Source organism: Lissotriton vulgaris, chromosome 7 (genome assembly GCF_964263255.1).
Source record: "Lissotriton vulgaris chromosome 7, aLisVul1.2, whole genome shotgun sequence".
Classification (NCBI taxonomy): Eukaryota; Metazoa; Chordata; class Amphibia; order Caudata; family Salamandridae; genus Lissotriton; species Lissotriton vulgaris.
This window is the reverse complement of record NC_141695.1, coordinates 1,546,265,129-1,546,279,029: the sequence shown is the minus strand read 5'-3', so window position 1 is coordinate 1,546,279,029 and position 13,901 is coordinate 1,546,265,129. Positions and strand designations below refer to the sequence as shown.

The 13,901-nt window shown below is 43.1% G+C and overlaps 1 protein-coding gene across 2 annotated transcripts in view; it reads right to left on the bottom strand.

The window, feature by feature from the left end:
* The window catches only part of LOC147705977 (protein-glutamine gamma-glutamyltransferase 6-like), a 279,284-nt gene that overhangs the window by 44,027 nt on the left and 221,356 nt on the right, over nt 1-13,901 (bottom strand). For both annotated transcript variants that reach the window (XM_086932434.1, XM_086932435.1), the window contains exons 9-10: nt 6,208-6,456; nt 1,558-1,935 (exon numbers count right to left, since the gene is read on the bottom strand). In XM_086932434.1, coding sequence (XP_086788560.1) covers nt 1,558-1,935; nt 6,208-6,456 — 627 coding nt within the window. The remainder of the gene's footprint in view (nt 1-1,557; nt 1,936-6,207; nt 6,457-13,901) is intronic.

Genomic DNA, 13,901 nt, shown 5'->3' with positions numbered 1-13,901 from the left:
GACAGAGTCCTCTAATTGAAACTGAACCCAATTTGACATACACATTCTAATGATAGTATACCACTAATGAATCAGACTCTTGAGAACTAAATACACTAAAGATCGTCGGCATTCCTACCCCTTTGCGACATTGATATCCAATATGATCTTCTTCAGGGCCAGAAATGGTAACACCCTATCAGGAGCTCACACAGCCCTTCAGTATTAGTGGAAATAGACACGGCAAGGAGCAGGGCCCAGCCTTTTAGATTCACAGAATAGTTGATTTGTTCTCTCCTAGTTGTTATTTGCAGCCGCATTACCGCCAACGACGATATGCACTCAACTCTCTTTGAGCTACCCATAATGGTTTACCCATTTATGGGCCCTAGGAAGAACTTGTTGGAAATCAATACCGGAAAGAGGGTGAAACATCAAAGCTCTTTAGTGCTTTTGCTTTTCAAGAGACTTAAGTCACAAGTGTCCCTCTAAATAGGAAAATCAGTGTCCAACTAATTTCTTCTGACTGTATAAGGCAAAACAGTTTAGTTTTGTTATATATGGTTTAAATGTTGTGCACTGTTTTATTATTTTCACTTGGAACTTGCACTGCATTGTTTGTTTACTAGGAAGACCCTTGGATAAACTTGTTCTTTGGATTCTTGTGGATACGTGAACAAATCCGCTGCCCTCACTTGAGCCCCGTGTTCCAACTGCATGCAATGTGCACCCACTTTCCCAGGAAAGTTATACATAGATCACTCAAGTATCTGTTGGCAGAATGTACCTTATATCAGAAACATATCAATAAGTTATGCTTCAGCACAATACATTATACTTTCAGGTAGTTGCATTGGGGAGATCTATACTGCAGCTTCTACTTGACCCTTCTGGGGTGTGCCTTGTGGTATCAATGCATCCATTTCAGCAAATACTCTTGGGTGTCCAGCTGTTATGCATTCAGATCAGCATCGTCCATGCACCAATAAGGAGGGCTGAGCCTCTGGGTACCAGCTCCCTCGTGTGTCTGGAGCGTCAACAATCATGTGGTATGTTATTAGTTACTTCACCTTCCAGCCATCTTAAGGCATTGTGCTGCGAAAGATCCTCACAGAACCTCATTAAGCTCAACTCGCTTTCATAAAGAATTCTCCATAAGACAAGTGGAAGCGTTTCGAACTGCAAAATCTTTAAACACAGTAGAGGCATAAAAGTATGATGGACACTTACCTGTCCTCAGGCAGATAAAAAAAAACTGCAACTAGCGGGAGAGGGGGTGCTAATAAATGTAACCTGCTCTTTGGAAGTAATTGGTAAAGTTTGAATTCCAAGGAGTCAGATCTTCATGATATATGGACTTGGACAAGGGGGAAGGGCGATGTGTGAATGCCTGCATTGGTGAGGGGACCCACTTGAGTTACTTAATGAGAATTAACTACCATTGCGCCTGAGAATGCTTGCTTAATTTGCCGTGGATTGTCGTTGATTACCGTCCCCCCCCACCCCACCAACTCTTGAGTTCTGAATATTATATCTTTCCAATTTTCCCTTTGACCCTGCGGTCCTTTTCAAACTTACCACTGTGGGGTTTCACAGTAACATCATGTGAGTCTCTAAATATCTCCGCTGTTGGTTGTCCAGTATACTTGACAGTCGAAGAGCTGATGTTCACATGAATAGTTTTGCGGCTCGAAGTTGGGTTTTTTAGAATTAATGCCACATTGATGTCCTCACTGATCAAAGGGCGCTCAGACAATTTGAACTTTCCTGATATTTGTGGATTTTTGGCTTTCTTTCGGCGGCCATTAACATCTTCAGACATCCTGCCGAAATTCCTCATTCTTTCTCTTCTTGAACTGCCAAAACTGCCCTTTCTTTTGTCTCTTTTTTCCATTACATGCATTTTGAGTAGCTTCTCCCGAGCCTTTAAAAATACTTCTCTTTCCTGTTCGGATCCTAATCAAGCAGGGAAAAGGGGAAATACAAGTCAGGTATGTTTCTTATTTCATAGTCAGTACAGCACGACAGACTGTTCTATCTTGGCTTACTTGAGATCCCGAACACAACTAAGTCGAAGTTATGGAACGACAGACAGAAAAAAACACCTACGAACAGTCATAAACACTACTGAATCCAAGAAGGTATGCTGTATCCAATGATAATAAAGCAAGTGAACATTGAGTTCATCTTTCCATCCCCATAAATTCATCCTTCTGGTTATCAGGTACTGGACAAACTGTATTTTCACATGTTACCACCAATGCCTATTAAGTGGTTTACTTATCTCATTTTCAACTATGTAAATTTACATAACCTTAACTGTTAAACAACTTACAAAATGAGCTTAATTATAAGACAGTCAATATATATCACTATCTGCAGAAAGTGAAGAGGTGTTTTTTTAAAGTGCCTCTATTCTGATTAATAATATTCAGAATGTAACACCGAAGCGGTTCACCCTGTGGTTAACTAGCAACACAAAAAGAGAACATCAATTTTCTCCTATTTTCATCCCAAATTAGTTCTTGATTGATTAGATAAGCGGTGCTTACACGGAGGATGTATCAGAATATTAAATGGTAAGGCTATATTGGGTGATTTTCGGTACCAATAAATTACCAAGGTTCAAGAACAACCCTTGATTTTATTCTGTTGAATGTATTCAAGCCAATGCTGACATTTGTGAATCAATTTCCCTCTGCAACTTTGGCTGGCGACTTGTTTTGTTTTCTCCAAGTATTTTGATTCTGAAAGGCAGCTTCCTTCACTCAATGTTTCTTTCCCTTCTTTGCTGATCTACACCCAGACTTGAAGCTCTGCCGACAAGACTAATGAATTTGAAGATGCACCTTCAGAAGTGGGTATGTTGCTTATTTTACTGCATCCTCATTCTTAGAATATGGAGATAACCACCTCAGTAAATGCAAAGATGGAGGTGAGAGTGGGTTCAGTGTTAGGAAAACGTGCATGGTGCTATACTCTTCGTCTATCCCACCTGATACTGGGCATCTTGTTCAACAAAAAACTTTCGATGCCCAGATCACTGCCCTCACAGGAAAATGTTTTGGGATGTTGAGATCCTTGAAGAAAATCCTCGATCTCCTACCTTAATCTGCCCATAAAATGGTAAACCAGGCCCTGGTGATATCCAGGCTAGGCTACAGCAATGTCCGCTACTTGGGTGTATCCCAACCCCATCTTAACAGGCTTCAACAGGTTCGGAACTCTGCAGATTGGGCACTGCTCAAGCTACCCAAAAGGGTCTTTATCTGTTCCAGACTAAAAAAGTTGCACTGGCTGCTGGTGAAGAAAAGAGTAATCTTTAATTCAATTTGTTACTGCTATAAGGCTCTCTTTCTTCTCAAGGCCCACACTATCTTCAGTTGATTGGGAAACCTTATGTACCATATAGCAACCTAAAATTTAAAAGAGCCAAAATAGGAGGCTGTTCCTTTGTACTTCTCAGCCCAAACTCTGTAACTCTCTTCCTGTGGTAATTCGGCAAGCCCTATTGAAAAACCTGGCTTGTTGGATCTAGGTGAGAATTATCCTGTGGGATGGGCAACATTATTGTCAGGAGTCAGCATTGTAGTGCTGGGACACTTTGTAAGAAGTAGCTATGCGCTTTATATCCCACATTATTATTTTTAGTGGTACTGGAACAGGGAAAGTATGCACAAGTTGTATGTCGGAACCATGCAATACCCAACCACGCATGCCTGAACAACGTGGTCTTAACAATGACCACATCTTAACCACCCATGCCTTTGCCAGGCATGCCTTTACAAAGAATTTAGTTGTATTGGCATAATTGGTAAAGGCATATATATGCATGGTTAAGGTTACACTCTAGCAACAGCCCAGGGCCCTAAACCCCAGTCCCCTGCTTGAGTTCGATCCAAAACCCTAGTCCTAAAAACACCTCAGCCCCCCCTCCTTGAGTCGTAAAAGTGACCTGCAGCCCCAAAAACAATCCCCAGCCCCCACCCTGAGCTCTAAAACCTGGCCTCCAGCCTTTTAAAATAGCCTTGACCCCCTGCCCGAGCCATAAATCCTGCACCCCAGCCGTAAAAAAACCACCCCAGTCCCCCGCTCTGAGCCCTAAAACCGCCCCATACCTAAAATGTACCCAAACCCCCCGTCCTGAAGCCCTAAAACACGGCCCAGCAAACTACCAAGCCCCCGCAATAAGCCTGCTACCCTGCCCTATAAAGTACCTCGACCACCCACCCTGAGCCCTAAAACTGTACAAACGTCCCCAACCGGCCGACCCCAAGACTCCCTGAAAACGTTCTCACCAAGCCGTTCCTCGCCCATGCAGGAAGTCTCTCCTAGTCTGCAACATCTACCACACCCTGCCCATTCGCTTTGAGTCTAAAGGGCTAACTACTATTAACGTCTAAACCACGCATATGCGAGGTAAAGACATATGCAGGGTTCAGACATGTACGGTTCCGCTTGCGTTGTTTGGCCATACATAGTTTAGGGTCCGTGGTTAAAGCCGTTACCTGTTGGCACAATGTGGAGGTGGAAGTGCGGAAACGTGGTGCCAATACAGAACATACAGTTAAGAGATATGCTTCTATACTGAACTGACTATATCCCATTTTGTACATTTGGAGTTTGGCTGACCATAGAAAATTGGGGTTATATTATAGAATTTGGAGGAGCTCAAAGGAGAAAGAAGTTCAGTTTAGAAAGAGAGACCAGCTATCAGTCTTTAAGACTTCCACCAAGAGAATCCGTTGACATATTATACTGTATTTGGAGAAAGAAGTGCGATATGAAAGTGTACATAGTCACTCACTGATCTAATCAATAAATTAGATTTATTTCACATTTAAAAACTTTTCCATGACTTCGCACACAAAAAATGTTAATAAACCTATATGAATTAATTATTACAAATGGGGAACCTCCATCTTGCAATTATACGAAGAAATTTGTAAACATAAAAAGGATGATTGTGATAGAATGTATGAGAAGTGGAGAGACAAACTAGGCCTAACAGGAAATGAGGCAGAGAAGTCATTAAAACTGTCAAATTAGGTCTTAAGAGTGGCAAATTTACAATCTCAACACTATAAGACTATGTTTGAACTTTATTACACTCCTCATAAAATAGTGCAGTGGGGGGAAACAACGGGGGCATCTGTCCGAGATGCCAATCCACGCAAGCAGATACAATTCACATGTTTGCATCATGCCCCTCTCTGGATATATATATAAAAAAATCTTTGGAACAATTTTTCGCCGATTCTCTGGGTATGCATTTAACTTTGACAGATGAAGTTATGATTTTGGGTGTAGTGAGGGCGGGTGTAGATGTTCTTCACCACGAGTTTCTGTATTTAGCGACGACCCTTAGCAGACTATGCATAGCCACACTCTGGAAGGATCCTAACCCCCCAACATTACAACAATGGATCTCTCGTGTACTGGCCATATATATCTTAGAAATGGCCCTATATGAAAAAAGAGGGAGGGAAAAAAAGAGGCAGGACGGAGGATATGGGCCCCAATAATTGAATGGAAAAGGAGGCTGGGAGAGATTTAAGATGAATTAGGGGGAAAACCAGACGCAAATAAGATTATGTGATATTTCTTAATGATGGCTTTCTATTGTTTCCGAGATGATTTTGTTCCAATTTTTTTAGCTTACTCTACCTAGTCTAAGGCTCTTTGTATTTTTGGAAGAAATGCTTTATTTGTTTTAAACTTGATGATAATGCTTTCTGAATTGTAAGATCATTTTATTTCTTTCTTTCTGTTTCTCTGGCAAAGTATTATGAATTTGTAATTCTGATGTTGATGGAAAAATAAAAAATATTTTAAAAAAAACAAATGGTAACATTCAGTATACATGATTAAGAATGAACAGCAATCCCTGTAAACAAATAATAATGTACGATGTTTATCTCTTGTCAGTCATGCAACCAGTAAGTAACAGATCTTTATTGCTCATTTAGTTAAAAACATTACAAGCCAAAACGTAAAATAATATTTACAAAACAAGTATACACTGTCAGTCTCACAACGTAAGAATTATAACAGAATGGAGAAAATTATTTTACATTGCAGTCAAAGGCTGTAGTTCCTAGAATTTGAGCCTCTCAATACATAGAGGTTGATATAAACATAAGGGCAGACTTAGAGGACAAAGAAATTTGAACATCCACTCAAGTAATAGGAAAAACAGTATTTTCCTTACACGGGATAAATTCTCACCTTCTGGATATTTGTAAGCATCAGTGATGTCCACACGTTTATCTGATCCTAGAGCCTTTGTGCTAATTTTCTGGCCAACAGATTTGACATCAGTGTGAACTGGCTCCATTAACTCTTCATCATCATCATAAGAGATCCAGGTGACAAGGTCAGCATTCACCTCCGCGAACACAAATGGGCTGTCATAGTTCATGTCCACATCACCTTGTTTAACAGCTTGGACAGATGTAGGGCCGCACCGATAAAGATCTACAAACCATGAAAGGCAAATGACTTTAGGTCAGAAGCATTTAAGCACTGTTTATATGAACTTTATTATTTTTTAGAGAATTGTCTTTTTTACTATTACCATACAGAAGCAAATGGCCATGGGACAACACACAAATAGTCATCGCAACAGAGTCAAATGGAATGCACAATACTGTAAAAAGGTAACTGTATACACACACTGTGGGCTTCTGAACAAGGACGTACACCACACAGTGTTCATCAACGTGCATCGGAAAACTGCCTTTTGTTTTCTCTATTTGGATGTTTGCTGTATGTTGTCAGGCTGGTGTACATATTGAGTGGATGCACTTTAAGGTATTCTAAGGGGTTTGTCTGTTTGTGTTTGTCAAGACATTTTAATCGTAATGTTTTTCTTTTTTTTTTTACACGTACAGTCATCCAGTTCTTTGCTTGTTTGCTCTAGGTGTCTTTTCGGAGTCACAGTTTTTGTTTAGCAAATATTAGATTCGCAGCAGTAGAAAGGCTCAGATATTATTTTTTGCCTTTCTCCTTCAAGCTGAGACGTTGAAAACCAACAGTCATCCATTGTGTCCATGGATCAGATGGTGGGAGAAAAGGCAAATAAATCCAATCCAGCCGATCGTTTCTTTTATTAGGTAGATGGTGGGGGCAAATGCAATTAGTCCGATCCAACTGGTCATTGCATCCATAGGTTAGATTCTAGTGGCAAAGGTGTTTAGTCTTATTGAATTCATTTATTTATTTTCGCTGTGACTTTTCTAGGACACAACAACCGTGTTGGTAAATTAGAGAAGCTGCTGTTCAGGTTCCTGTATATAACCGCATCACATCGGCTATTGATATATTTCCAGCTATCTGAACAAGCTATGATGCAGTACAGCACCTGTTTAGGGCTGTAGTTTCTGATGGTCCAAAGCACAAGCAAACTCTTCCTTTCTAACTTACACAGACCTGATTCTTTGGCTAACACTCCCTCATCAAGTTTCCAATTTGCCATTATTCAATTAGTTGCCACCAGCTAAACATAGACTTTAGCCTACATTGTAGGTTTAAGTTTGACTACATAATGCTTCTAAAATTTTAAAACTTAGAAGGAGCAGTGTGATTGCTAATGGCTTCCAATGACCTTCTCACATTCAAAGAACCACCATTAGATGCTAGATTGGTCTTCTGTTATCATTGGCCACACTGTTTACGTCATAGCCTGCTATCCCCAAGAATTATGATGCCCGACCCTGTGTTAGAGGATGAGGGGATTCCATGAAGGCTTATCTTAGCCTGAATGGACTGAGACATCCCTATCACACAACACTATAAAAATGTGTTACCTACCCTATAGCAATATGATTTTATAATTATTAAGGATCATTGTGCTAAAATCTAGTCAATATACACTTTATCGGAATACAGAACATCAAGGAGGAATTATTTATATTGAAGCGCTCGACGAAAAACTAATACAGAAGATGCAGCAGCAGAAGTGAAGCTTAGACTTGTGGGAATTTGGAGTAATTGGAAGCTAGACTCCAAGTTGTTTCAGTACAAACTGATGCTCTACTTAATGTTGAACTCCTTTCCCGGTAATTTTACATCTGGAGACAGAGTCCATTAAGACCCATCAACCAGACCTTTCTTTTTGGATTAGTCATAGCATCTCAATGCTGTCTTTGCAATGATGCTTCACAGATTTCTCATACAATACAGTGAGGTTTACAGAACCCAATCCATCCCAAGTCCAACAGCCAACGCATCTTGAATTCTCCATGAATTTTCCAGATCCGGTTTCATTATTTTGGTTCTACAGTCTCTCCATACCAATGCCTAAATACGTGGCACCTTTCAGCTATTTTTGTCCCTTCCTTATGTACATCCATCTATGCTATATGGAGTATTTGAGCAATAGTATGTGATAAAACCAAGCCCACCATCCGGGGTTGCACTAGAGTCATCCAATCCACACACAATTATGAGAGTATTTTAATTGGAGCATACAACAGATGAAGCTTATGATTCGAGGGTCCAATTTACAATCATTTAGGTCTGGCTCTTGGTAGGCCCTGCACGCTCAAATAGGTGTTATCTGCCTTCCTCAGTATCAGTGGAGGAGATCTGAGCCCTGGTAAGGGGCAAAACAAAACAAGCAACTTGGCTAATTAACCTCAGTCATACAAGCCATGTCCATCTCAGAAAACACATGGGAAACAGAGCCAATAAACAGTTTACACCTGGTCATCAGTAAGACAATTGAGTTCTTTTGAAAATCCTGTAGGAAAACAGGCAAATGATTTCCTCTCGGTTCATTGTTTTAGTCTCTCTGTATATAACATAGAACTATAAAATGGTAACAAACGAAACAACTGTTGCATTACTGCTTGCGAAAGGTCTTAGGTGTCATGGCATGTCAAAGGTGGTCCTCCTCACTCCCATTCACCTCTAGTCCTGGACATTATTGGCCACACCTTATTGCCAATCAGTACACTGTCTGCACCGTGTGATGGCAGTCATGCGACAAATAACTGTGGTTGTCACATGTGTGCTGCCCAGAAGTTATCCCCCAACTACCAACACAGTTAATTTAGTCTCCATGCAGCACTGCAAAAGCAGTTACTGTATGCCCCATGTGAGTGGCATGAGAGAGGATTCCGAAATCAGCCGCAAAATTTGAGGACCCCAGTTATTCAGTGTTTGAGAATTTATTGCAGGACTCAAGAATCCCACATCCCAAAAATGCCACACCAATTACATTGCAAGGTGGTTGGCTTTTCTACCTTTTGATGCTTGGGATCTGCCCATTTGCGTAGGTACGGCACTTGACGTGTGTTCCTGGATCTCCAGGTAAGATTATCTTCAAGTTCGACATGAACAACTCCTTCTCAGCAGTTTTCTGATTGTGGTGCTTCCTGGAATTCTTTCTTGAGTGTCACCTCAAAGACTTTCCTTGAACACTTGGAATTATTCAACCTCTCTCAGCACTGTCTTGAGAGGCCTCTGGTTAGTGGTAGATAAGGAGAGTAAGACAGTAACTGTTTGGATTGTGGGACTCCAGTTGGGCCACTGAACTGTCCCCTGCAACTAAATACTGGGATTCTGTCACACCCTACAAATTGGGCTGTTACAACTGTCTCTAGCACATCTTTACTGTTATATTCAGACCCTGTGTGAACCTTCGTTTCTGATCAGTGACATAAGTTGTGAAGCATTAACCTGTTCGACGCTCATGGTAAGCTGAGCTCGTCATGAGGCACAGTGGAGCTGTGCTCATGACGTGCTGAGCTCGTCATAACCGCCGGGGTACGCCCACACGGGTATAATTTCCTCCTGTGCGGGGCGTAACATTGAGTGGGCGGAGTCGTGACGAGCTCAGCTCGTCATGAGCACAGCTCCACTGTGCAGCGTGATGAGATGAGCTCGTCACGAGCACCGCGGTGCTGCATGCGGCCCCCTCCCCCCGCACCACGGGGGAATTAGCCCCGCGGCGTAGGGGTTAAAAACCGATATAGGACATTAGAACATGACCAGTCTCATGACTTTCTTTTGGCTCTAGCAAGATAAATGTAAAGTGCCATTGATATGTTGAATATTTGCCACAGAGCATTAGTTACTTTAATAAATATTGTGTATGCTGCATTTCCTGTAGAATGTTACCATTCATGAGAAGTCCATGTACAAGAAAAAACAGGGTGTATTCTAAGTTGATGTAAAAGCAGAGAGTTACTACAAAGTGCCAACATCTCTGGTGTGGCTTTTTTACTTCCTTATTCTCCATCCCGACTATTCTCTATCAATGCCGAGCAGTTTTGAAAGTGTTTTGCTCTTACTACATGGAAGGCGACTGTTGGGTTCCACATCATGATAGTAGCAACATTTGGATATATAGGTTAGTGCTGACTTCATTCGGTCATTAGGTCACTATTAAAGGTAAGTGTTGTGAAGAAAGAACTACATCCTGAGGACAAAGCACAGGTTTCAGGGGCGGATGTACCATCGTTGTAATGGTATGCGTTGTAAAAGTTGCGTTGTGATAGTAGGTAGTTGTAAAAGTTGCGTTGTAACAGGTGTATACCTTCAGGGGCACATGCATCATTGGAAATTGCCATTGCAAAGGGGCAGATTCAGAGAATGTGCTCCTTTGCGACCACAACTTTTGCATTTGGGATGCATCAACAGTAACTGGTGTGGGAGGTATGATTCCTCCCTTCTAGAACCACTACTGTGCGTCACCGTTCTACCCGGTACCAGCTTTCTCAACCTGGGCAGCACGAAATGTATGCTGCCAGCCACAGACACGAGTCTGCCCTCCTGCTGCTGAGCTGAGCTTGAGCCTGACAATAGGTTTCCTGTCACAGGGAGGTGTGACCACCTCCCAGACAGGCTTTACTGTATTGGGGCTGGGCGGGTGCACTCTGAGTGCCAGAAAGTCTGCACTGGGGGCACATTTGGTGTCCCTGTGCATATTACAGCTCAAACCAGTTGCAGGAGCCATTTGCTCATGCTCTGGCACAAAACTGGACTAAAGACATAGGTGTAGCCACCCCTCTGTCCTGTCCCTCCCCTAGGAGGGTCCCCAGAGTTAGTCCAACCCCTTCATTGTGTATAAAGTAGGAAACCTGACTACAGGACTTTAGATTTTACCTGGACTAAATTCTGCAAGCAGAAACCACGTACTTCGACAGTCTACACTTTGCTGGACGACAGAAGAATCTCCCTTGGAGTAAAGGAACTCCCCTACAGCAGCAGGCACCTAAACGCATCCGACCGGTTTGCATCTCGCAAGCTCCTGAGGACTCTGAAGATTTCTGCAACACAGCAGGTGGGTTCCCGGGCGTCTGTGAGGTCGTTCTGCTCTCTCAAAAATCCTAGTATCTCACGTGGGGACCGTGCAACCCGAACCCCTGTGCATTGTGTACTTTTGCAGCAGCACATGCTTTTTGGCGACCCCTGAGGCTGTGTATTGGGCTACGTGTAGTCCTGACCCTGAGCAGTATTTCCACTGAAGATTTCCGTCCTCCACTCCACTAGTGCTCAGTGGGCTGGTACTTCGTGATTCAGCTCGAGGTCCCTTTGCGATCCTTGGTCCGTTGGCCTGTGGTTCCTGGCAAGGATAAGTTTGATTTCCCGCGGGCTTCCCTGGTTGCTCCAGACGTGCCCTGACTCCCCATAGCTTGGAGAGTCTCCTGGACCTTGCTGGTCCTCACCGTAACTGGTTTCCTCTGACCATGTGGGTTGCATTTGGCCAGGCTTGTTGTTGTTCAATCCGGACACTGACCCCTCAGCACTCAACATCCTTTGTGGGACAGCTCACCTCCGGTCTTTGGTTGTCATCGACGTCTCCTGATCCCCGTGGCTGCAGAGTCAAGCATCCTATCTTCACACCTGAAGCACCCGACATCAGTGGGCATTCGTCTACCGAGCCCCTGGTCACCCAGAAGTGACCCAGACCTGTCCCCTCTGCTTTCAGGTTCTTCTCACCTAGAGATCCAGGCTTGGATTCCACCAGACACTTTTAATCTTCCCGGCAGCAGCACTTCTTCGCATCACGCCATTGAAAACGACGAGGGTTTCTGACACCACTTGACCCCTATGCACCTGGCTCCTCTGGAATAGGTAACACAGGTACCTCGGTACTCACAAGGGTGCTGACCTTCTATGTTCCAAAGGGTTTGCTTGAAGTCCTCTCCGAAGTGCCCTTAAACTAATTTTCCAACAGCGGCTTTCCTACAGAGTTGTCAGGAACCCTCGTCTGTGTTGACACACTGCACCCGTCCTCTGTGGGTTCCCTGTGTCATTCCTCGGGGTCCCAGCGATTCTACGTGCTCTAGGCACTGTGTCTAGTGAAGTCGTCGTGGTTATACCATTTTTTTAGTATATGGTTAGGGCTCCCCCTGGAGCCCGCTATGTATTGTGCTATTTACTGTCATTCTATTGATGTGCCTTGTGCTCTAATCTCATAAAGAGGTTAGTAGAGAGTGTTTAGTAATAAATACATATATTTTATATAACACTTCTGTGGTTCTCCTTTCATTTGATTATTTAGGAGGTTTCTGATCTGGCCTGCTTTACATTCCTTCAAGACTTAGCCTGAAGGCTGCTCTCCATAGCTACCACTAGGATAGCTTTCATAAAGGTTATCTTTAACCAAATCACCATAAGGGTTGTTTGTACTGGTACAGGGTGCCCACTTTAACTAGTAGACAGCATATACCAGGCCAACTTCTCACACCGCTTTGGACACTTTCTCACATAGGCAAACAGATTCAGCCATAGTTCTCCTCATTCTTGGAAGAGTCCTCGCACCACCTTGGGATGTAGTCTGCATTGGTGATCCACAAGGCATCAGTGGCTGAGTTTGTCCGCACTAGGGTACAAGGAGCCTGCCAGGTGCTGTACCGCCAGGAAAATGTCCTGACCCTTCAGCCAATTAAAAAGATGCAGAGCCTCCTGGCACAGGTTCACGACCCTACACTTCCCTGTTTGTTACAATACCATATGGCAGTGATGTTGTTCATGAATACCTGAAGACACACAATTAATGGACGGAATGCAGAACAAATCAAAACATTCAACCCCTTCCAAAAGATCTTGGTTAAATCCATCATTCTTTTGCTCACCATGCCACCTAAGTTTAGACCTGGCCATACGCAAATCAGTCTTGACCCTGTGCGTCATGGGAACAGTCCAGCCCGAACTGCCAATGGTTGGGTCCAAACTGGAATGGCATGGTGAGCAAAAATATGATGGATTTAGGCCCAGATCTCTGTACTGGGGTAAATGTATGACATTGTTCTGCATTCTGTCCATCAATTGTTTTTCGTTGGCTAGCCCTCGCCCAACTAAAATGCAACAAAAGCAAATCAGAGATTCTGCTGTATGGCTCTTTTCCAGATAATTTTAGCGATCTCCTTTGGCCTGCTGACCTGCCATGTCCTAAATCTATCGGCGGCCCCGCTAAACATTTAGGAGTCTGGTTCAACAATGACCTCAAATTTGAGGATCATTTAAAAAAACTTACAGGGGTCTGCTTTTCCACTCTGAAAACGCTACGTAGATTTTTTCCCCTCCTTCCGAGAGAGGCCAAAGAGACTGTTATCCGTGCCCTAATACTTTCTAGATTAGACTATGCGAATGGCCTATTCTGTGGTCTACCGGCCTATCTTATACATCGCCTCCAGGTCATTCAAAATGCAGCTGTGGGACTTTTATTTAACATATCCAGAAGCTCCAGTGTCCGCCACTTTCTTCGCGACCTTCACTGGCTCCCAGTCGCTCACAGGATTATGTTTAAAATTCTTGTCCTTTCCTACCACGCCGTCCATCAAACTGGACCAGTTTATCTGAGGAAAAGATTTTCCCTCTATGTTCCCAACCGGCCCCTTAGGTCGGCCAACTTGTGCCAAATGACCGTACCTAAATTTAAATACAGCAGACTAGGTGGCCAATTCATC